This window comes from Eurytemora carolleeae, unplaced genomic scaffold, assembly GCF_000591075.1.
Source record: "Eurytemora carolleeae unplaced genomic scaffold, Eaff_2.0 scaffold81, whole genome shotgun sequence".
Lineage (NCBI taxonomy): Eukaryota > Metazoa > Arthropoda > Copepoda > Calanoida > Temoridae > Eurytemora > Eurytemora carolleeae.
The window spans coordinates 409705-434746 of record NW_019396041.1 but is presented as its reverse complement, the minus strand read 5'-3'; the positions used below and the strand labels follow the sequence as shown (position 1 = coordinate 434746).

The window sequence follows — 25042 nt, the reverse complement described above, 5'->3', positions numbered from 1 at the left end:
TTAGATCTTTGCGCAGTTAAAAAACTTTGACACAAACTCTGATTTTCTAATTCCTATATCTCTGCAGACCTTAGATATTTCAAACTATCAATTCTGTTGCATTAAATTATCCTAGTTTGAAAAGATAAAGGTCTACATCATCAGGTTCCATAGATTAGATTAGAAAATTTGAGTTTGTGGCAAAGACTCAATTTCTTTTTACAATTCGCTAATTTTTTTCGCTCGTCATTTGCTTATATTTCCTTTGAAGGTCAAAATTTGGCATACTGTAAGAAAAGCTTGTTTTCTAATTTTTTTTATTTTTAACATTTTCCTTTCTATCAGTCAAATAGTCAAAAAGTGACCCTGCTAGACAATATATATGCAAAAATACCAAAAAACGATGCAAAAAACGAACGTGTTGTAACGATCGCTTTTCCAATTTTTCGTTTATGATAAACATATTGCAAAGTTAAATAAAAACAAACTTTAACATAATACAGTTTTGAAATCTTGTAAGTTCTTTTGAAATGTTTCTAGAATCGGTCCTAAACGATTAATAACACTAGCTACATAATAACATAATAACTCAAGAGGTATTCTTAGTTTTGGAATTTTAAAATAAACGAAGAGATTTCATGATTGTTTGAAATATTTTTTGAATCATTTGTTATTAATCCCGAAATGTCTACCCATCGATTCATTAAGAAAAAATGTCTTCTTTTTTTTGTCTAAAACGCTTTTTACCCCATTAATTTCTTATTTATAAACATGGTTGCTTAAAATATTGAGGCCGTCAATAACCTAAAAATATAGCAAAAACTCTTTGGTGAAAACAAATGATAAAATAATAAATATTTTTCAACTTCAAGTTTATTCAACTTTAAATAGAAAAGGATTCAATGTATTATATAAATAATAAATTTTACATTTAAATATAACATAATCCGTAGGTACGACGCCAAAGCCCCAAAGTAAAGACTTAATTCAAATTAACATTACAACAACTAACTTAGGGCATGAAGGTGTATCAAGAATTAAATTCTAATATTTTCAGTTTGACTGATCTAAATCCAATTTGTTCTTAATTAACGTTGCTTAAAAACTTAAAAACAAAGATTGTGCATTTACAGATTGAGGGGTCCTGAGATCTTTGGGATACTGTGGTAAGCATAAATTTCATCTTGGCATTAGCATGGCACTATCAAGGAAAGGCTGCAATAATTACTTTTAAATTTAAATTTTGAAATACGAAATAGAGACCAAAAACCTAAATCTTAAATTTGATTTTAGCTTTTATTGCAGTAATTGTTTAAATGTAAATGATATGTAAATAGTAATTTTTGCTTCCAAATCCCTGAATTAATTACAATTATCTACGATTTACAATTTTTAAATAGATCTACATTAAATCCAAATGCTATGTACACCTACTGTACAACTAATTAAGAGTAAAAATGTATGAAATGTTTTTATACAAATGTTTAAAAATCCGACAACATCATGCTGTTTTAAAATTCAATAAAAAAACGAAAAAGATTGATGGCACTGATATTAAATTTTTTTAGAGATTCGATCTAAACTATGGCAAATTGATTTAAAAGTGCTGTCCTTGATCTGATTGAGAATGAATCATGTTTAATACTTTGTTGTTAACTGGGTAATGTTAATACTTGAATAATAATAACAAAACAAAATGTATTTTATAAGTTGAGTCAAGTAAGACATGTCTAATTGTACAAAGAAGGCGGTTTAATTTAATTGTGCGTGAAGTAGAAAACAACTGTGAAATAAAACATTATTCTTATAAAAACAATTATTCATGGTTTATCGACTTTTCGGTTTAGTACTCCAGTCCTTAATGCTTGGCATTAATATAATTTCAAGTAGTGCAACTCTGTACATAATTGTACTTATCACCATTTAGTACACAAATTTTACAATTAGACGCCAAGAACATACAAAAAGTACATATATGCAAAAACAGGTATCTTAATACTTATAAAATTTTGAAAAGTTTTGTCAGAAAGTTGACTTATTTTGTATCTATTCTACCTAGCAGGGAAGGGTAAAAAAGTAAAAGGGTTGTTGGTAATTGTTAAAAATCTTTACGAGATTATAGAAACCTTGATAACACCAACGTGTTGCTGCACATTTTAATCTATTGATGAACCGGGCTACGTGATGAATAATATTTAAAAAAAGATGCATTATTGTTTGCATTCCGTTCATAATTTTTGATAGAAATAGATCAGACGCATTTGTGATGCGCAATCATTAACCCTGTATCTTAGTCGATGAAGGATAAAAAAATGTTCTAATACAGTATCCTCTGCGTATATTCTGTATCCAGACTATAGTATCCTCTGCATGTATTCTGTATCCAGACTATAGTATCCTCTGCATGTATTCAGTATCCAGACTATAGTATCTTCTGCATGTGCTCTGTATCCAGGCCACTGTAGTTTCAGTAGAAGTAAATATTTCCATTAACTGTTTTAGCGCCGATATAAGGATTTATCTCTAATTGGATAATGAGCTAGATAGAAAGATAGATGTTACCGCCATGCAATTTCTATTGGTTCACCAAACACATGGCTGAACCCTGATTGGATCAGGCGCTAATGGACTCGGCATACTATGGTGAGGCTACAGTATACTCTGCATGTATTCTGTATCCAAGCTACAGTATCCTCTGCACGTATTCTGTATTCAGGCTACAGTATCCTCTGCATGTATTCTGTATCCAGGCTACAGTATCCCCTGTATGTATTCTGTATCCAGGCTACAGTATCCTCTGCACGTATTCTGTATCCAGGCTACAATGAGCTAAATAGAAAGATAGATGTTACCGCCATGCAATTTCTATTGGTTCACCAAACACATGGCTGAACCCTGATTGGATCAGGCGCTAATGGACTCGGCATACTATGGTGAGGCTACAGTATACTCTGCATGTATTCTGTATCCAAGCTACAGTATCCTCTGCACGTATTCTGTATTCAGGCTACAGTATCCTCTGCATGTATTCTGTATCCAGGCTACAGTATCCCCTGTATGTATTCTGTATCCAGGCTACAGTATCCTCTGCACCTATTCTCTATCCAGGCTACAGTATCCCCTGTATGTATTCTGTATCCAGGCTACAGTATCCTCTGCACGTATTCTGTATCCAGGCTACAATGAGCTAAATAGAAAGATAGATGTTACCGCCCTGCAATTTCTATTGGTTCACCAAACACGTGGCTGAACCCTGATTGGATCAGGCGCTAATGGACTCGGCATACTATGGTGAGGCTACAGTATACTCTGCATGTATTCTGTAACCAGGCTACAGTATCCTCTGCATGTATTCTGTATTCAGGCTACAGTATCCTCTGCATGTATTCTGTATCCAGGCTACAATATCCTCTGCATGCATTCTGTATCCAGGCTACATTATCCTCTGCATGTATTCTGTATCCAGGCTACAGTTTCCCCTGTAAGAGTTTTGTATCCAGGCTAGAGTATCCCCTGCATGTATTCCGTATCCAGACTACAGTATCCGCTGCATGTGTTCTGTATCCAGCCTACAGAATTCCTTGCATGGGTTCTGTATCCCCTAAATGTATTCTGTACCCATGTTACAGTATCTCCTGCACGTATTCTGTATCCAGGCTACAGTATCCCCTNCCCCCCCCCCCCTGAATATGACCATTGACCACCACAGGTATGCAATCCAGAGATTCAAAACACATAAGTTAGGATTTCTGGTAAAAATTAAAGCTGCGAAAAACCTTACAAAAAGAAAATTTTCAGAAAACAACCTAGTCCCAGAGGCTCATCATATCCCAAGGGATGACTGAAGAGTCGAGTAAATAAATATATAATGTAGATAAATAGATGACAAAATATATCTATATACCTGGTATAAGCGGTACATAAAGCTCTCTTAACCACAGTTTGAGTAGTGCTGCAGGTACATGAGCATCAGAACACGAGGATACCTCCCATTGATCATATCTTAACAAAAACTAAGATTAACCAGTAATCAAACTAAATAAGTGCTTATAATTACAAATAATTCCAAACACTTCAAATTTCTTTTCAGTATTTATTATTATCAAATTATGTCGCAAAGTTATACTTCTGCGAAGTGGACTTAAACTGTCGAAAGTTCTGCTTAGTTCCGTTTATTAGCTATTTTTTCAACCCTAGGATTATGTAAATGTATGAACAGCATAACATTTGGAGAGAAATTTTTTTATTTGGATTCATCGGGATGTCTGATGATCAAATAAACGTCAAAACGGGCAATTCACATGACCCCAGGGAAGGTTTATAGACGGTAAAAAAAAAATTGGCCTGGAAAAAAATGTCGACATCTATCTTACCGACATTTAGAGCTTGAAACCTCGTCAAAATCTGCGGGGATACGGAATATACCTTCAGTACTCAACCCATTCAATCCTGTAATAATAAATGGTATCAGACTACAAATAGAATATTTTTTTATTTCCCAAATATCGATGGTGAACAAAATATGTTTAAAAGAATAAAACCCGACTCTACCTAATATTTGTTCTGTGAGGGTTGTCAGTATCCATGGAAGACGACGTGTAGGAAATTTATCCTGAAAGAAAAATAAATTAAAAAAGCGAAAGTACGACAAAGAAAAAATTAAAAAATGAAACCGTGGACAAATTTAAGTTATTTTTAAAATGCCCTTCCTAATGCATAAACTATATATTGTATCTATCGTACACAGATTAATTGACTTCCATTTGTTGGATGAACATTATAGGTAAGGATAAAAAATTACATTCCTGCAATATATTGTCAATAATAATATTTACCTTCTGAATATCCAGCACTTCCTCCAATGTACCTCCAAACATGCTGGGTCGAAATATTTGAAGCCTAGTCAACGGATCCATTTTAGGTAATTTTCATTTATTGAAGGGAATGTTAGTCTTATTTCCATGCAAAGAAGGCAATGCCCAATTTACAACAGTACCCTTAAAAGCTTTGTCTGATAAGGTATGAATTAGATATCAATGTTTATAATTTGGAAAACAGATTATTTTCAATTGTGTTTTCTCTACAAAGGTGACTTGCATATTTTTAATGCAGGAAAACATATAAGAATTATTAGAATACTGAACACTTTTAAACCTAAATAAAAACGACAATATCTTCAACGTTATTGATTAGATAAACTGCCATCTTTGCAAATACTTATAAATTTGCTTGCGGTCCCTTTAAGCTGGTAATTAGTCATCATCGTAGTAGGAAAGGTGTTATTTATTTGTTGTGTGTATAATAATAAATTCTATCAATTTCAATGATTGACATTTTCATTACAACACTAATTATAGCTTATAAGTTTTCCGACATAAGAAGTTCCGATAAATAGACACGTGACCTAGATTGATCTATGTCTTCTTGAGATGGTTTCTTCGGCATAAGACGACCTCCAATCCCAATCCTCTCCAGTCTTTTGTGACAAATACCAGCGTAATGAGATATCTAAAATAAGGAACAATGAATAAACTTTCCTCTCTCACATCATGCTGTAAAGATGTCCGTAACTTAATTTTTCCTGAGGCCGAGCGGCGGCTTAAATTTAAGCAGTGGCTCAAATATGGTTGGTTTCACTTAAAATTGTATTCAATGTTTCAAGATTTAAGCCGGCGCTCAATTGAAACCGGTTTTTTGCGGATTTAAGACGCGGCTCAAATTCATTAAATCCGGACACTGTGTTCTTTTTATAAATATGTTTTGAGTATTATGCAACATGCAGTCCTAATTAAATCGTAACTACTAATTTTCATATTCTTAATTTGAACTCGGTCAGTAAAGTTTACGATATTTTAACGCAATTTTCTCTTGAATTTTTTTAAATGAAATGATAGTTAGATTATATCTCATATTTTCTGTATATGATAGATTCAACACAAATAATCTCTATTATGTAATAATGTAATCAGGAATTTTATAAAAAATTAGATAACATGTTAAAAGTTGCATTAGTTGTATCAGGTTGCAAAGAGGGGTTGGAAAAATAGAGTTGTGGCAAAGGCTCAATTCCTAAGTGTGTAACTTAACTTGAAATATTTATTTTTAATTGACTTCAAAACTTTATTAATATTTGTTTAATATTTTACATATTTATGAATATTTGTATAACATTTATATTGTATCTTCACTCATACCAGCTATTCATCCCATAAAATATCTGGGTTTTTTATTTTATCCCTGTAGTCATTGTTTAAGAAATAAAAGACAAAAAAAATATATAGAATTAAAATAATAATAATAATTTAAGTTCAAGTTCTTAAAACTCGTTGATTTGCTGCTTATTTGTATAAATGCTGCATAAATACTGCACTAACCTATACGTAATATATATTCATGTACTGTACATAAATAAGTTTACCTGTACATGAATAGGCCAACGACCTATCTCCGGGAAGTCTAGTGAAGGATCACGATGTTTTAAAATAAACCCGTGTAGATAGGGGTAGAAGGTCTCAGACGGAGGAAAGAACGCCAAACAAATTGCTAAAAAAAATTTTTGCAATGATGAAAAAAAAGATAACATAAGGCAGCAATAATTGGAATTAAGAATTTTTGAATGGATGGAAATTGAGTTAAATTTATTCTCTCCTGTCGGGAAGAAACTCTGATCTCTCATTGATCAAAATCTCTCCGAGAGGAGCAAATGGGTTTAACTCTTTCTATGCAGGGTGTCCTAATAACTCTAGACATAAGCTATAAATAATTCTGATATCACTTATGGGATTTTTTACAACCTGTCAAAAGATTTGAGAAACTCTAATATAAATGTTTTGTTATAGCAGGTATTTTACGAGGGCGATTGAAAACCTACAGGCCAATGATTCACTTATTGTAAGGAAGAAGAAGAAACGACCTTTGAAAACAATATTAAGATTTTAAAATAAGTAAGTTTCGTAAACAGAGAAAACTGAAAAAACGTTGAAATTTCAAACCATACAGAGCAACACAATTGCATTAGCTAAACAGCACCAGGAACGGAGGAAGGCTGCATTTGAAGGGTGAAAGAAGTGAATCTAATTATAAACAAAAGATTCATATGTATAAAATAAGAATGTTATAAAAATGTTTTAAAATCATCTTATTTAGAGTTTAAAAACACTATAACCTAGAAATTATCCGAATAAATGGGACACCCCGTAATATAAGTTCCCAAATATCCTTCATTTAGTGACAAGGTTGAACTTTTAAAGTTAAAGATTAGAAATGAAGTTATAATTACCAATGAGTTCCCAGCCCCGTCTTAAACTTTCACGTCGGGGATTCTCACAAGTTTGCTTACATAGTTGGATATATATCTCATCCCTGAATATATATAGTTTACATAGTTGGATATATATCTCATCCCTGAATATATATAGTTTACATAGTTTACATGCAAGGTTCAATTAAGTCTTCTCTTTTGAATCTAGTATTTAATAGGCTTATCTAATGATTTGCCAAATAAAAAATCAAGTTTACAATCATGAATATAAGAAGACAGACACCATAAATTTCGTACAGCCGTCTCTGAAGTCTCATCCTTTGTTGATAACCCTGTACAGTGTACAATGTACATATATGTGTATAGCTAGCTAGTAGCAATGTAAACTTTTTACCGTAGATTACTACTCGTATACCCGGCTTCAGCAATATCCATCGCAACCGAGTTTATTGTCATTCCTATCTTTGCTTTCCTAAATTAAAAAAATCATCAGTAAAATCAGTTTGAAACTATAACAGAAACCTGGATGAAATTACTTTTCAAAATAAGTTAAACAGATTTAGAGGAAAAGTAATATATATTCCTAACACTGGGCCCGGCCCCCCTATATCTTCTTATTTTTTTCCCTCTCGATATGTTTTAGGACATGACCCTCAACATGTGAGTAATATATTAGGTGAATTACCTGTCTGACATATATATTTGAACAAGTTTGAACACGTTCACCGCTTCCTTCTTCAGTAGTTTATCCGTAACAAACGTCAATGGTTTACTAAAACAAACAGTTTGTAAATAAGATTTGGGAATCATTTGCAAGGCGTTAAAAACTTACAATACTATCTTTACAAACAATAATAGTTTTTGTGACTTTTCTTTGCTTAACGTGGTTTTTTTATGATATTGTAAATATTGCGCCTCCCCACTGACAGTCCTATTCTAGGTCTGTGATGTGTTGCAGTATATCAGGCAGCCTTCACATAATTCTGTCCGAGTTACAACGGTACCCTTATAGACTTTGTCTGGTCGAGAATACATGAATAATGAACTATCTTCTTCCTCTAAAAAGTGACTTGCACATTTCTACGTCAGACACAAATAGAGGTAATTGTTGAATTTAACACTTTTCAACATAGAAATGCGATGAAATCTTCCACATTATTGATCAGATACAGGTATGCCCATTTTTTTAACTTTAAATAAATCCCATAAATTTTTACCTTATAGCCTCTGACTGCCAGGAGAGAACATCCTTTAACGACATCTTCTTCCTGAAGATCCCCTTCTTCTGTATGTTAAGGTTGCTGGCGGCGAAGTTCTCGAAGTCCGCCAGGGTTCCCGCAGACAAGGTTGAATGTATGCTCGCGGATACAGATAACGTCGACCCTAGAACAAATATTATATTAATTACTCGCAACAAAATCTATTTTTTAATATCTTTGCAACCAAATATCTTTGATAAACAATAAATTTAGCTAGCACAAAAAGTCAAAGTTTCAATATCAAAGGTAAATTAGGTTTTCTACGGTCTAGTGGTCAGTTAAAATCTAGTTTTGGAATGAAAATAGATCCGTTTCCCAAGCAGAAAATAACAGTTTTTATACTAAATTTGACATAAATGCTATGACAATCAGACAAATTTTGATTGACTTAAATTTTTTATATAACTTCTTACAGAAAACCCTTTCACATTAAAAAAATTGTGCTGAACTGTTAACATATCAAAATCAAACATTTATTTCTGAAAAATATTAACCTGATGTATTTTCTGAAAGATGAGAACTTGACATTAGATCCCCCCGCCCATCCACTAGATCCCTCGGAGGGGGCATAGCACTCCCTGGTCTTAGGGGTAGGGAGTGGGGCAGGGAGGAGGGTATACTTCCCCCTAGAGAATGTGTGGGGCGTATTATGGTTGAAGAGGCTGGGGTACGCCCATATTTCATCCTCAGATCAAACTCTTCAGAGAAGGTATCGATGTCCAGAGCATTTTCTAAACAAGAAAAAATTATTTTAAATTCTTAGTACACCCCTTAGTTCTCTATGTTACCAAATTGTTCCCAAATGGCGATTAAACAATTATTTAAACTTAAAAAATCTTTCTAATTTACTTTTACATATGTATTTTGAAATTTTAGGATTTCAGATACGTTGTCTAAATTCAAAGTTTATAGAATCAATGAATTTTACATACTGACATAAACTGGCATGTTGATAAAAATAGAAACCCATTGTGAGCTTTTGTAAAAATCTATTAAAAATGACTTATTTACAAGTCCTTTTTCAATAAAGTCAGTTAGTTCTAATACACAAAAGTCTGGTTATGTCTATCCTAATAAAACAGGTTAGTTTTCATCATGATCAATTATATTGAAACAGTAAAATAAACACAATATTAAAAAATATCCCCCCCCCCCAACACGTTAAAATAAAAAATAAAATAAAGGGAGAAGTCCCCATATTCACGAGAAGGGTCAGGAACACTTTCAAAATGAGTCTTTGTCACAAACTCTTATTTTCTAATCCCTACAACCCAATGTCGTTGACATTAGATATTTCAAATTATGAATTCTGTTAGAATGATGTTTACACTTTCATGTTGCAAAGATATAGGGATAAAAAAGATTGAGTTTTTGCAAAGATTCAATTTCTTTGAATACATTTGACAGTTAAAATTACAAAGATTAAAGTTTAACTTTTAAATTTTACAGTTGTCCTGAAACCTCTCTTTTAAAATGCATGCTGACTTTTCCCTTCACAAAAAAGAAGAAGATTGTTTAAATCTCTCTTCAACGATTATAAACCTGGTCTTGTGTAAATATGTTGAATAGATCCGTATTCACGATACTTTCCTAGATTTAACCAGTTTTTAACTTAACTTTAAATCATAAAATAAATCAGTCGTCTTTCATGCATACCCCCCCTCCCCCACCCCCAATTATTACACCCGGTAACGGTGTAACCCAATCGTATATTCATTATTAGTAAATAGTTTGAATTAGCATATTAAGAAACATTTTTAATTTATTAATTAAAAGGAAAATTTTAAGAATGAAGGACAACATCGTTATAAAATACAATGAATGAATAAATTGAAGAATAGCTAAAGTAAAGAAGTAAAGAAGTAAATAAGTAAATAAGTAAATAAGTAAATAAGTAAATAAGTAAAGAAGTAAAGAAGTAAAGAAGTAAAGAAGTAAAGGAGTAAAGAAGTAAAGAAGTAAAGAAGTAAAGAAGTAAAGAATAAAAAATGCTATGGAAGTCTGAACGAAAATGAATAGAATATCTTCAGAAAAATTCTGCATTAGAGATAATTGTTTCAATGTTCAACTGTATTCTAAATTACAAAATAAAAAAATCGCTTATTTGGCAAAAAAAAGTTGGATAGCTTCCTCATAAGCGACAAACAATTGCTTATATTCAACAAAAATCAATTATTTGGCAATCATTCAACTTTTGCTGACAAACAAGGGTTTTTTTTTTAATATAAGCGAGTTTTGCCTATTTGGCAGCTAAACAACGTTTGATAAAAATGAGCCATTGTATTTAATTTTGTAAGATCGATGCAATATATAACTTTATAATAAAAGTTATCAGCATTGTTGAAGTTACCTAATGGGAATCCATGTCTCTGAGCCCAGACCGGATCGAGGTTGTTGTATGTCGGCTCTGTCAAGTAATTGTCGTCTTCTCCGACAGAGGAAACTGTCGATACAAGAGATATGTCGTCTCTCTCCTATTCCGGACATATTGACAATTATTACTCATGAACATCATTTACGCAAGTCTCCTAATAGCTGGAAATCATAACGCTAACAGCGACTGTTGTTTTAAAAAATAGAATATCTAACATACTGGGCAAATAAAAGAACTGATATCATCCAACAAACTCTTGAACTTTTATCAATCAAAGATCAATATTCGAAGTTTGAATTATTTAAAGCTTCAAAATCAGGTTACAAATATGTTAATAAAATAAAAATAGCGCCAGTTGCTTTGATCATGGTCTTGGAACTATCGAAATTTTAACTTTTTGGCAACACATTTGATAAGATGTTCTTCATGCGAAGACTTGGAAGTTATTGCATCGAGAAGGGTTAAGCAGTTCTTGAAACCTGTCAGGACAAATTCTCTATACAAAGTATCGGCTGAATTCTGTTAAATATAGCTTTTCCCTCATATATATATATATACACAATACACACATATATATATTTTATGTTAGCTTTTGCTGGCCAAACAGCTGGATCAAATGGGCTGAAATTTTTAGAAGAAACCTATTAGTTCAGTTATTTTTTATAATTCCACGAGCAACACCAGGCACTTCAGCTGGATATTTGTTTTGTCCTCTTGAGTGAAAGAAAGGTTGGAAAGAAGATGCACGCTTAGAAACAAGAGACTAATTAACAAACAACGCATTTTAAATTCACTTTTTGAACAGAAGTGAAAAATTAAAAGATTCTAAAGCTTGAAGCTAGCTTCATATGAACTTGCTTACACACTTTACATACATATTATAATCATATATGTATTCTAAGTAACCATATTCTAAATATTAGAAATGATTTTTTGTTATCTGATTAAAACCGGAGAAGGGAGAAGTTTTTTTTTCAGAATTAAACTAAAAATAAAAATATAAAATAATGGTACAAAAAGATCTTTTTTGAAAAGTACCATTCGCTAGAATTTTCAACGCAATTTTTTATTTTTTAGATGTTTCAAGAAAATTGTCTTCAACCTAATTTTATGAATTTTTTCAACTAATATCAGATCAATATGTAAATCTGGAATTATAAGATGTGAATATGTTCCTCATATCCATCACTAGATGGGGCTTCATCGTCCGCAAACGCATCACTATCATCACCTAACAAGACAAATAGATTTAAAACTATTCTGTTTCCGCAAATGTTAAAAATAATGTTACTAGAAAATTAAAATAGAAATGTACAAAGAGTTAAGGGATACAACTCTGAACTTTGAGGAATCAATCAACCATTGAGAATCGAATCCAGTAAATTAAAAAATTATCACATACATTTTTTCTTCATTAAAATGCGTACAAAAAGATTTTCCAAAATCACCATCCCGGTTAAAAATTTAAATCTAAAATATCCCGAATAGAAAAGAATAATAATAATGTAATGTAATATTTTCTATGATTCTATGATTTTAAACAGTGCTTAGGATCCATTTGAATTTGACGCGGATCCGGATCCTGGATCCGCACTGGAAAAAATGGATCCGTATCCGGATCCAGGTCATTTCTTTAAGGTTTACTGAATTTTTTGAACAAAAAATAATTTAAAAATTTTTGTTTTATTTTTTTTCGCTTATTATTATCCTAACACTTGATGAACCACTCAGAAATGAGGAAATTTTTATAATCTCTCTTTTTTCAAAAGTTCACATTTGAGTTTTGGATTTAAAAAGTTTTTTTTTGCCGTTTTGGTTGATATTTTACCCTTTGGATCCGGATCCGTGAATCCGCATATTTTTGCAAATCCGGATCCGGATCAAGGAAGCCAAAATCTTGCGGATCCAACGGATCCGATCCTAAGCACTGAATTTTAAAATATTATGATGAGTTTACCAGTTTTATGCGACTCTGACTCTGAGTCTATGAATGAATCTCGTTTTACCACACCCAGCTTGTCACCAAACCTAGACAATAAAGTGATAAAATAAATGAAAAATAATTTACAATCCAATCAGAACAAACGGAGAAGGTCGTTTTTATGCTTATGCGAAATTTCTTTCAGCACTTTCAAAGAGGATTTATGATCGAAAACCTAATAAGAGTTTTATCTAACGAAAAATTTACTTCAATTTGACGTGTATTTATCAGATAAATATTTTATTTTTTCGATAAATATTTTATTTATCAGATAAATATTTTATTTATCAGTATTTATCAGATAAAACACATGTCTCAATAACATTTTAAAAAAAGATAGATTTTCTGGGTAAAAATTACATTAGAAATTTGGCTTGCGCACGCACCTAAAACCCTTATTTCTATTCATTTTTTATTTCAATATTTTTTATTTGTTATTTTTACCTGTATCCTGAGAGCTTTGCCTGTTCCAGGATATATTGTTGTAACGGAGAAATCTAATTAATGATGAACTTATTAAAATATTAATTTTTGGTCTTCAGTGATTTACAAACAAAGGGGATTTTTTTCCAGCTAAAATATTAATTATTATTAATTAATTAATATCCCCAGAGGCCAGAAAGGTTCTAATTAATAATTAAACAAAATACAATAATATTTAAGAAAAGTGTGAGAAACATTTCTGCACATCGAATCCAACATTGCTTATTCTTTCTTCCAATTTTCTTTTATATTGTAGATAAATACTTCAACACTTTCTCCTTAGAATGGCAAGTTTACTGTTCTTAATTTCGAAAATTCAGAAATTACTTTTTTACCGTTCTCAAAATAATGCCAAAGAATTAATAATTATTCTCTTCTCGGGTTTCACTTTTTCAAATTACTGCGAAAAAAAAAATTTTTTTGAATTTTTGTTCTGCAAAGTTTTGCTGACCAAATTGAAGAAAACTAAGATGCTGTCAGTGTGTATATTTTCAAAAAAGTTTCCCCCTTTTGGAAAATATATCTTTCACTCAGAAGTTAGGTATGTTTGCACGGAGCAACATTATTTTTGATGCCCCCTCTCCCCTCCCCTAGATCTTCAAAAATCAATTCTTAAAAATAAACATCTCTGGACGCCTTTTAACTGTTAATAATCTAAACTCTACCTTAGGTTGTGGAACCTCCTTGCCACCATGTTGCTTTCCTTTAGACACCGGATTGGATTTACTATGGTTCAAGGATTGGTTGGGTTTGGATTGGATGACAGGTGGGATTGGTTTAGTGTGGTTGCTTGTCCCTAGAGTTGGTTTAGTATGGATGGGAGGAGGAGCTGGTTTCTGATGAGGGGAGGAGAAGGAGTTTGCTGCTGGAATATCGTCTTCCTTGGATTTGCTTTTCCCAGCTTTATTCTTCCATTTTTTAACCTAATAATATAAGAACACTTAAACAAGATCATTAATAACCTTACAATATTCCATACCAGAAGGTTTACCAACGAGAACTTCAAAATGCAAATTGTTATTCAAGAAATTCAATAATAATATTTGTAATATATCGTTTGAAAACCTAAACTTAAAATGTTGATAAAATAGAATTACGGACTAGCTACGGAAAAACCAATAAAAAAGATTTAAATTATTTTTTATATCTGAATGTATATGTTTGTCTTTTAAAACTTGTGTGTGTTCATACGTCAATCTTTCATACCGGGATGCAACTGCAGTGAAATATATTGATAGTTTTGATGGCCATTAATCTAATTTATCTGTTGTGATCTAACAATTTCAAGATTCAAGTATACCTGAAGGGATAAAGATGTAAGGGAGCGTTCAGGTCTCCGGTATGAGGGTTGGTTTATATCCTGACTAAGACTCTTGTTAGATCTAGAAAAAATAAAAATATGAATTAAAGAAACTATTCTAATCCTTTAAATCTTTGCAACATGATGGTGCCAACTTTGAAATCTTAAATTTACACTATTTAATCACACCGAATTCAAGTTTGAAATATTTAAGGTCTACGACAAAGGGTTCCAAAGTTATAAGGACTAGCAATTTTAATTTGTGGCAAAAACGTAGTTCCTTATAAATTGACGGAACAGTCTAAAATCTCAGGAACATACTTGAATTTTATTAACGTTAGGAATGTTACTTCGGCTTGCAATTTGAGCTTTTAAACTTAAATCATTATAAATAGAAAGTATATATCAATCTACTTACGTGCAAATTTACGTGTTAACAAATTTAAATTCAAGGATTTCTGTTTTCTTAAATCATGCATTGATTGAGAATTAAAAATTGTTGGTGCCGAGCTTTTTGTAACTTCTGATTTGAAAATTTCTCAACGAAATTTTAATTTTCAAATCTCTATATCTTTGCAACTTGATTGTGTAAACTTTTGGTATTTCAAACTGTGACATTGATATAGCAGAATTAATTTCATAGCAAGAATTATCAAAGGTCATGGAACATTAAGTAGAAAGATAGATAAATAGGTCTACACAAGTTTGTAAACATATTAAAACTAGAAAATTTTAGCTGAGCTCAATTTTTTTGTGAAATTAAAGGATGAAGGAAAATTACTTTTTATTATCAGCATCTAGAGTTGATCCCGAATCCAGAAATGAGTCTCCTTTTTTCTTTCTTTCCTACAATATACAATATATTGTACATATTACAGTAAAGATAAAAGGTATGAAAAGATTTACGTACAGGCGCCGTCATAACATAACAGTTGAAAATAATTAACTTCCTTATCATATGTAAACACTGCAGCACGTATGTGTTTCTAAACCCCGGAACTCATCTTTGTGATAATTGGTCTGAACACATTACAAGTAGCACTTTCCAACCAAACATTTTGATTTTCTTTCAATCATGATTCTACTTAGAATATATTTCTTAAAAAATTTCATAAAAATAGTATAGATTTAATGATAAAAGCTTTCTCGAGCTACCGGCTATTTCTGTGGTGTATTTCCTTATAAAAACTTTTATGGACTCCTCTGATTTATTACCTTATGTGGACTATGAGTGGACTACTCTGATATATTACCTCATGTGGACTATGAGTGGACTACTCTGATATATTACCTTATGTGGACTCTGAATGGACTTCTCTGATATATTACCTAATGTGGACTATGACTTATGGGTAGACTTCTCTTATATATTACCTTATGTGGACTATGAGTGGACTCCTCAAATACATTACCTTATGTGGACTATGAGTGGACTCCTCTGATTCACTGGTATGAGTGGGAAGAACACGACGTGGATCGTGAGCACTGCTGCCCGGCACTTAACAGAATAAGATTGTTATACCTTACATGCATTTTATACTTCATTCCGTTAATACAATAAGCAAGCATTTGATAACTTTGTGTGAAAACCGCCACTTAGTTAAATGAATTACTTTAAAAAATCTTACTTAAAATTTTTTTTTTTTAACGAACCATTACCTGTTCGTCTATTTATCATAGGAGTAGGAAATCCATCGACATTCGAGTGTCCGGCAAACCCGAGACTGTTGCTGAAGCTTGACATCGAGCTCGCAATCCCAGACATCGCGTTGGTAATTGGGTTTCCAGTGCTTGAGATCGAACTATTGCGTGAATGTCGGCGTCTATCCGAACCATCTGGACTAGGTAGTGGATATCTAAACAATAGAAAGCTTTTATATAAATTTTAATAAAAATATCTGGTTCCACTAAAGAATATATGCCAGGTTCCGCAGTAGAATATGTTTGGTTCTACTGTAGAATATATATTAGGTTCCACTATAGGATATTTGTTAGGTTCCAATGTAGAATATATTTTTGGTTCCACTGTAGAATATATATTAGGTTCCACTGAAGATTATATATTTGGTTCCACTGTAAAAAAATATATTTGGTTCAACTGTAGAATATATATTAAGTTTCTCTGTAGAATATATATTTGGTTCCAATGTAGAATATACATTTGGTTCCACTGAAGAATATGTATTTGGTTCCACTGAAGAATATATATTTGGTTCCACTGAAGAATATATATTTGGTTCCAAAGTAGAATATATGTTAGGTTCCACTGTACAAAATTATATTAAGTTCCACTGTAGAAAATATATTAGGTTTCACTGTAGAATATATATTTGGTTCCACTATAAAAAACATATTAGGTTCCACTGTAGAATATATATTTGGTTCCATTGTAGAATATACATTTGGTTCCAAGGAAAATAAAAATATATGTGGTTCCACTAAAGAATATATATATTAGGTTCCACTGAAGAATATATATTTTGTTCCAAAGTAAAATATATATTAGGTTCTACTGTAAAAAAATATATTAGGTTCCACTGTAGAAAATAAATTAGGTTCCACTGTAGAATATATATTTGGTTCCAAGATAAAAAAATAAACTTGGTTCCACAGTGTTTGGTTGCATGCACATGAAGTATTATTTTATTACACAATATAAGAATCTGCATATGAAGTCATTTTCTTGATTAAATGTTAATCCCAGAGATCAAATAGTTTTTTTAAAATCAATTACTTTCAATTTTTCAAGAATTCATTAAGGAACTAAGCATGTGCCTCATACTCCTATTTTCTAACGTGATGACGTAAACCTGATGTTTAAAAGTTTCAGTGTAGTAGAATTTACAGTTTGAAATATCAATTGTGTAAGAACGACATCAGGTCGCAAAAATTTGAGGAAATTAAGAGTTTGTTTGAGGGAAATAGAACATACTCTAACCACGCTTCCCTTTCACTTCATCCATTAAAAAGTCTAAAATTATGTGAAGAAAATATTAACAATCTAATTTTGATAAATTTATCCACTCATCAATCAATCAATCAATCAAAATTGATGAGTAACGGTGTACCTTCGTGCTGACTGAGGAGTAGATTCTACAGATCTTCTACCATTCTCTTGAATTTAATAATAATAATAATAATAATAATAATAATAATAATAATAATAATAATAATAATAATAATAATAATAATAATACCTGATAGACCTGGAAAGGGAACCCTCCTGGCCCGGGGGGGATTGTAGAATCCTAAAATGGTCTCCCTCTAAACTTCTTTGTTTAGAGAGCGGTACTTGATAAACATAACCTAAACAGAATTTTAAAGTCTCATTTTTATTTATTTTTATCAATTTTAACAAAAAATAAAAAATTTTCTTCACAATTGAAATTTGTTGATACCTGAAGAAGATGGATAACGGACTGAGGCGTACTGCGTCCCGAATCCTTTGCCGTACTGTCCGACAGGGTCCCGCCCTGGCACGCCGTACTGACCACCTGTGCTGCCGTAATACTTCACTCCGCCGTTGTTAAAACTGTGTTTAGCACCGTCCAGGGATAATCGGTCACTTAGCCGATCAGCAGCGGCGGCCGGCGCACTATGCAGGCTTGTCTGTCCAACACTGTTCCGTTTTATCGATGTTGATGGCATCGAAACAATTGATTTGTCGCTAGCACTGCCGACACTTATTCGGTCACTATTGTCGGGGTTTGATTGCCTATGTTTCCGACTACTATATCGACTCGAGGTTTCTGGTTTTGACTGAAATAGAAAAAATGTACACTAAATGCATAAATTTTATTTCTTCACTGGCTGGAGTGCCCGGCATAGCCCAGGTTTATTATATTTTTCATATTCATAGTTACTCCCGTCGTTTACCCACGCTTGGTGTTTGATTTAGCTAAGCCAAACAGCCAGCTATAGCGAAAATGTTATACGAGCGAAAATGTATATTATATAGATTTTATTTACCCTCAGGCCTCAATAACAAATGCAAGCATTAAGTTGTTCACGAAAATTGAAAAATATGGCAACAATAGTATGTAAACTATTGGATCATTTAGTTTTTTTAAAAAGCACAATTATAAAGTTAATAAAATATATTGCGGAATTAGAAATAGGCTTGATAAAAAAACAAATTTAATCCGTCCTCATGGAGATGGGGAAATATATTTAACTTGATGTTTCCCCTCCAACACTTATATTCCCCTATAAGTTTCATGATAACAGGGTACAACGATGTCAGGTATATATGAGAGGAAATATTTTAAAGGGACTGTTCAATTTTTAATCGAAAGTTATTGATCAGAGGGGTCATATTGATTTTTGTTTAATCTAGTAATTAGAGAATGTTTAAAAATCTGCAAATATTGTATCTTTCTTTAGCTTGAGAGAACAATTGTGACGTTAAGTATGCTACTTTATCTGCCACAGTTTATTTATTTTCCACAGTTCATAATACGTAATAACCATATTACATGACGGGCCCCCTCTTACTCCGACAGGGGAGACATGGAAATAGTAAATGTAGACAAACCTTAGATTTCTGTTGACTGGGTAGAGAAGAGGATGAAAGAGAACATGTTGTTGAGTGTGCACGACAGCGTGGTGTCCGATATCGTTTAGATCTAAATCAAGAAGTTGATAAGCTGGATAAATTATTTTCAGCCAAGAATGTAGTTCTGACATAACAAGTAAGAGAGATGTAAAAATACTTCATTTAGAATGAAAATCATGATTTTAGTTGCTGCTGCTGCATTAATACTTGGACAATAGAATTTTTAAAAGTTCAAATTACAATGAAGAAATGTAAAAAATAATGAAAGTTCCAAATTCCGTGGTGATTGCTAAACAATGATTTAACTCGAGATTGTTAATGGAAATTATTTTCTAATTACACGTTAATTAAGTGGTAAGCCCATTCTTCCAAAGAATAATTGAAGACTGAACAATGTGTCTTAGTTAGTAACCCCAGAGTTTTGATAAGATAACATATTTTCTGAAAAATGCACCCAAGATATGATAACGAGTATTTCAATTAAAAAAATGATCGTGACAGATCCCAAACGCCATTGAACGTTATGGGACTTTTAGACCAAAACCAGGTTAATCAATAATTGTCTTACTGTTTCAATACAAAGATAGTGAACTTTTATAATACAAGGTCGAGTGGGTCAACCATGCATTGGAAAATGTAAAAAGCAACATTAACAATCAGCAATTTCCTTCTTTTCAATATCAGTATATGGTTTGCAACATTAAAAACTAATTAGGGCTTTCAAGAAAATACCGCGCATAATTCTCCTTTATGTTGATGCCTTTTTTCATCCTTAAAATGATTGCAATGTTTATTTCTTACTTTGTGTTTTCCGGAGAGGTTTGAGCATCTGTTGAAGTCGTAATTTTTGTACTCCCTGGGCTGACCCCTTTCTGAGCTTTTAACCCTGATGGTTGTGTGCTTGGCGGGCTTAGTGTAGTGCCAGGGAAGGTTTCAGAACTGACAGTAGACCTATGAATATTTCATTCAAGTTTAGTCCCTACAACAAGAAGTGCTTTGGATTTATCCCAGTTTGCTAAGGATCCGGCATGTAAAATATAAGACAATACTTCATAAGTTCAAGGTTTATCATATTTTACTAAAATATATTTCAAAATATTTTCCTTTCTTTTTCCCTTTTTTCCCCTTGAAATTGATTTTTAGATAGCAACCGTGTTTTTAAATTTTTATTCCAAAAAGGGAAATGAGTCTTGGTCACAAACTTTAAATTTCTGATCACTATATCTTTACAACCTGATGATGTAAACCTTTGATATTTCAAACTTAAGATTATTTGATCTAACAGATTTCATAGTTTAAAATATCTAAGGTCTACGGCATTAGGTAACATACTTTCGCGGATCCAAATTAAGGGGGCTAAAAGAAATTGGTTTCTGAACGTTAGCTATTAATCAATCAATTAATCAATCCAAGAGTCATACCTGAGTTTATTACTAGAATCTTTAGGTTCAGTATTCTGCTTGAGTGTTTGTAGTTTAGCTAGAGGGATAATATCACACCCAGTAGGTTTATGCCAGACAGTTTTCTGGCTGGCAGCGTTGTAATAGTAGAACCTATAAATAAATATCACTTTCTTTCTTTCTTTCTTTCTTTCTTTCTTTCTTTCTTTCTTTCTTTCTTTCTTTCTTTCTTTCTTTCTTTCTTTCTTTCTTTCTTTCTTTCTTTAATGCTTATTTTATTAAATAAATTTAGCTTAATTGAGAAAAAATATTTACTTTATTTGTAAAATGTGTGCATAAACTTGGAAACTATTAAAAGCTTGTTGACATTAACTTCTTTATATGTATTATTAGTTTTTAACACATGTGATTTTCTTTAATATTAGCAAAACATTAAGGTTTAAAAAGTCTAATAAAGTTTTTTTTTTAAATGAATAATCTTTATATTCGAAGAAAAAAATTAGAAATGATTATTAATTGAAATTATTCTTCTGTCATGTTTTAAGGTTTTATTTTTGTACAGAAGCTGCAGCTTATTTAATTAATCATTTTTTCTCTTTTATTTCTTTCAGCTCTCTTCCTCTCATAAATTAGGTTACATTTTCTTCCACTTTCATGCTTAATGTTATAAGTCAAAGTAAAATAGTCTCTATTTTAATTTATATATATATATATATAGATAGTAGAAAAAAAGAATATGTTTAGTATTTATTTAAAAAGAAAAAGCATGACTGGTGTATTAAAAAGATTTTACACTGTTTTCTTTAAAAACAATTAGGGACAGGAGTAGAAACTAAGAATACTTATTTGTCGTTAAAAACCATATTTGTTCAACTCGTCTCTTTCTGGTTAAGTTTCTCTCTCAAACACTCAAAAGTATAATCTGGGATGTTACCTCGAGGTATTCTGATCGAACAGTTCCCACCATTGATTATCATCTGTTTTCTTGACAGGAACACCTACTGGTGGATCCCAGACACATTCACCAGTAGTCAGGTTCGCAAACATATGCTCCTGAACACGATAATTTATTTATTATCGAATATTTAAAGGAATCTGGAAAATGATTTAAAACTTCACAGTTCTGTGATAAAATTGTGATCCTCCGTTAATATCTTTTTTTCTGCCCGCACTTAAATTTTTAGGTTATAAATATCAAAAGGAGGAACTTTTTCTTTTTTACATCCAAACTCTTGAATTATATACCCCAGGGACAGAAAAATTTACACGTATATTTTTCAAAGAACTTATTGAACCTCTATAAAAAATAAATTCAGTTATTTTAAAACTAGAATGTGGTCGTCAAGGAAGAGAAAATATTTAACGTCATTAAATCAAAATTTATTTATAATTACCAAATGTCGAAAGTGATAGTTATCCTATAATTTAAGTCAATTCTACCTTTGTTCTCGGCTCTATGATTTCCACCCATTCTGTGGCAGCCATATTCCTGGCTCTTCCAGGAATCACTGAGTTTAGAACAGTTCAAGGGCGTGGCAGTTGATTATTGAAATAGGCGTGGAAGATATTAATCGCCGCCACCGCAAGGATGGCTCTGGATGCCTGAAACAACATAGTATTTATCTTTATGTAAAACAAAAACCAATAATTGTAAACTTTGTGATATATTTCAGGGCTGTTTACAAAAGGAGGTGGGAAAATTTCAGCTCTAATTAATATTTTGTAAGTTCAGGGACCGAATTTAATGAATTTAAGCTACGTCGCTAAACTATCTACTGCCACATTGTTCAAATTTGACCCACCGATAGAGTTAAAGATTTAAGAAGGATTAGAATCAGTGATTCAAATTTGAACCGGCGCGCGGTGGTCAGTTCGAATAAATTAAATTCGGTCCCGGGATTTACAACGGTAGGTAGGAACTTGATAAATTTATTCATGCATTTGTAAACTTCTTCCTATTCTGTCAAAATATTTAGTTTACCATAACAAAATATTTTAGGGGTGTACAAATTTTCTTGAACCACCCCCTCTCCCGGGAAAATAATTTCCCCCATAATTCAATTCCTATCCCACCCCTTTGCATTTAAGGGGGGGAATATAGTTGTAATGTATTATGTATACCCTTGTAATAATTATAACAAAATAGGATCAAGTTCAAATTGTACGTTATTCAATATAATATATGCAAGAGAATTGCTTAAAAACAATTAAATCAATTACACCGGAGCCAATTGAATACTTAGGTATGTCCTAGAGAACGATTTTTGGACCCCCCCCCCCCCATCAATTTTGTACATAACAACTTAATTTTCAGAAAATGTTAGGTTGAGACAATTTCTTGGCCCAGCGCCGCGGCTAGGACAGACTAGGGGGCCGAGCGCCGCGGCTAGGACAGGCTGGGGTGCCGAGGCCACACGACCAATTATACCCATGTGTTACATATGAGATCCATGTATAAAATTGATAGAAAAGGGGGGGTCTATAAATCGTTCTCTAGGTATACGAATACTTCTTAGTTAAATTTAAAAAATATGATGGGACTAAAGCAACACTTTATAGACATTGGCTAACAAATCTGGGGGGGGGGGGTTATATCGTTGTTTATCTCACCTACATTATAGCTTAATCTAGGTCATCGTTAATGCACCTTACTGTTTATGCCATTTTCACGTTTCTGAAATTTGTCATAAATTCTTGTTACCATCATTTAAAAATATACTATATGATATTTTACGTGATAAATTGTAGCCATAATTCGATTCAATTTAATATTTTTTAACAGGCCTGTTACATATGAGTTATATCTAACTCTTAAAGTTCAGAAGCATTCACTATTAGAAATTTCCTTAAAAACAACATTTACCCAAATCATTAACAAACCGGTTTACAAAATATCTTGATGACTAGGTTCGTCTTTTAATAAAGCCGACATATTGAAAAAAAAGTTTTTAAAAAATTAACTAAATTGTACATTTTCTATTTTTGGAACGTTAATAAAATTTAGTTGTCGAATTAGCACCCTGTGTATACACGACTGGTTTAACTGATTAAACTTCCCATGAGTGCAAAGCGTACAAAGGAGTGCGTTATTTCCATTTCTAATCCTAACTACGCATTTGATTTTAAAACTGCATTTGCATTAGTTGGCAGGGAACCCAAATTTTTGACATTTTTTAGTTTAGGGAGGTTCACGGCTTTCTTGCACTGGGCGGTGCGCATGGGCAGTTTTGAGTTTAGTTGGCGCATGCGCATAATTTGTGCAAAAATTAAATTCGGAACCGCCCAAACCAAATAGAAGAGCCTTAAGTTTAAAAAAATCCATTACAAGACCGTTAATATAAAAAAAATAATTAAAATTTTTATTTTCTTAAGAAAAAATGTTCCGAAACAATCTATAAAAATGGGAATAATGTTTTAATATTACAGTGCAATCAATAAATCAATCTTGTTTTAGGAGATTTCAGCGCGGCATAATTTGACATTTTGCGCAATCTTCATTATTGGGTGTTTTCTTCAACGACAACGTATCAATGAAACTAATCCGAAACCAGTTTATTTTTCCCTGACAATTTTTAATTTCATATTTGTTTTTTTCATTAGAAAAATGGCGTCAAAATCCGAGGAAGTTTTGTGCAACAAGTTTGACTCTTGTCTCGCTGATGCCACTGTCAAAGTTGGTGCAGGTCTGTTTCTTATATCCCAAATTGTATTTTTGTCCTTGAATGACTGGTAATTTCCTATAGAACGTCTATTTGGGATGTTAGGCCATTTCATAGAAAAAATTTCGTAGATAGAACATTTCATAGAGAGGACATTTCATGTAAGACATTTCAAAGATAGGAAATTTCTTAGACAGAGAATATTTTCTTAGTTTTTTATTATCCAAGTATTTCTTTTCTAACAAGTTATACCCTCTGAATTTTACTTAACATATCATTCATATTTTTGCTTTAAACTGATACTGATAACGTATAACAATGTTAATTTCTTGTTAGTCAAACTGTTTCACATTTTTTACTAACCCAAAACCTTAAATTGTCTCGGAAAAATGCCTGTTCAGTCTTTGAAATGTCCTGTCTATGAAATGTCCTATCTATGAAGTGTCCATTTTTGAAATGTCCATCTATGAATTGGTTTTCTTCGAGATGTCCCAACCCCCTTCTTGGACCTCGGGCACTCCCCCTTCTTCTAATTCTGTTCACATTGCATAACAAATGTAACCCACGGGCAATAGTTGGACATATGGCCTTAGCTTTCGGCCTCTTAGCTGCTGCGTTTGGCCCCTTAGCTAAACCTAGCCGGCTAAAGCCGCAGCACTTGGACCCCTTATCTGGTAAAATCACAGTTATCAGTCCATAAAATTTCTTAACCTAACCTAACTTAACCTTGGGTTAAACACATCAAATGTAGTGTCATTAGAAAATTGATGGTGGGGGGGGGGGTTTCGTTT

The 25042-nt window shown here is 32.3% G+C and overlaps 2 protein-coding genes across 2 annotated transcripts in view; one reads left to right on the top strand and one right to left on the bottom strand.

Annotated features, from left to right (window-relative positions):
- Nucleotides 1-3871: 3871 nt before the first annotated feature.
- Nucleotides 3872-23268, bottom strand: LOC111700837 (uncharacterized). The gene is made up of 30 exons (XM_023471895.1): nucleotides 23203-23268; nucleotides 22033-22194; nucleotides 21527-21645; nucleotides 20614-20745; nucleotides 19994-20143; nucleotides 19172-19262; nucleotides 18036-18396; nucleotides 17831-17943; nucleotides 17706-17758; nucleotides 16297-16493; nucleotides 16050-16135; nucleotides 15419-15483; nucleotides 14638-14719; nucleotides 14003-14260; nucleotides 13299-13351; nucleotides 12831-12901; nucleotides 12049-12104; nucleotides 10850-10973; nucleotides 10042-10089; nucleotides 8994-9230; nucleotides 8458-8623; nucleotides 7926-8012; nucleotides 7635-7712; nucleotides 7259-7341; nucleotides 6398-6522; nucleotides 5384-5487; nucleotides 4815-4878; nucleotides 4531-4591; nucleotides 4353-4428; nucleotides 3872-3981 (listed from the first exon to the last, which is right to left on the bottom strand). The coding sequence occupies exons 2-30, from the start codon at nucleotides 22075-22077 to the stop codon at nucleotides 3876-3878; spliced, it is 3291 nt and encodes a 1096-aa protein (XP_023327663.1). The 5' UTR covers nucleotides 22078-22194; nucleotides 23203-23268; the 3' UTR covers nucleotides 3872-3875.
- A 902-nt stretch (nucleotides 23269-24170) lies between these two features.
- Nucleotides 24171-25042, top strand: part of LOC111700747 (MICOS complex subunit MIC10) — a 6348-nt gene continuing 5476 nt past the window's right edge. The window contains exon 1 of the mRNA XM_023471784.1: nucleotides 24171-24275. Coding sequence (XP_023327552.1) covers nucleotides 24197-24275 — 79 coding nt within the window. The 5' untranslated portion in view covers nucleotides 24171-24196. The remainder of the gene's footprint in view (nucleotides 24276-25042) is intronic.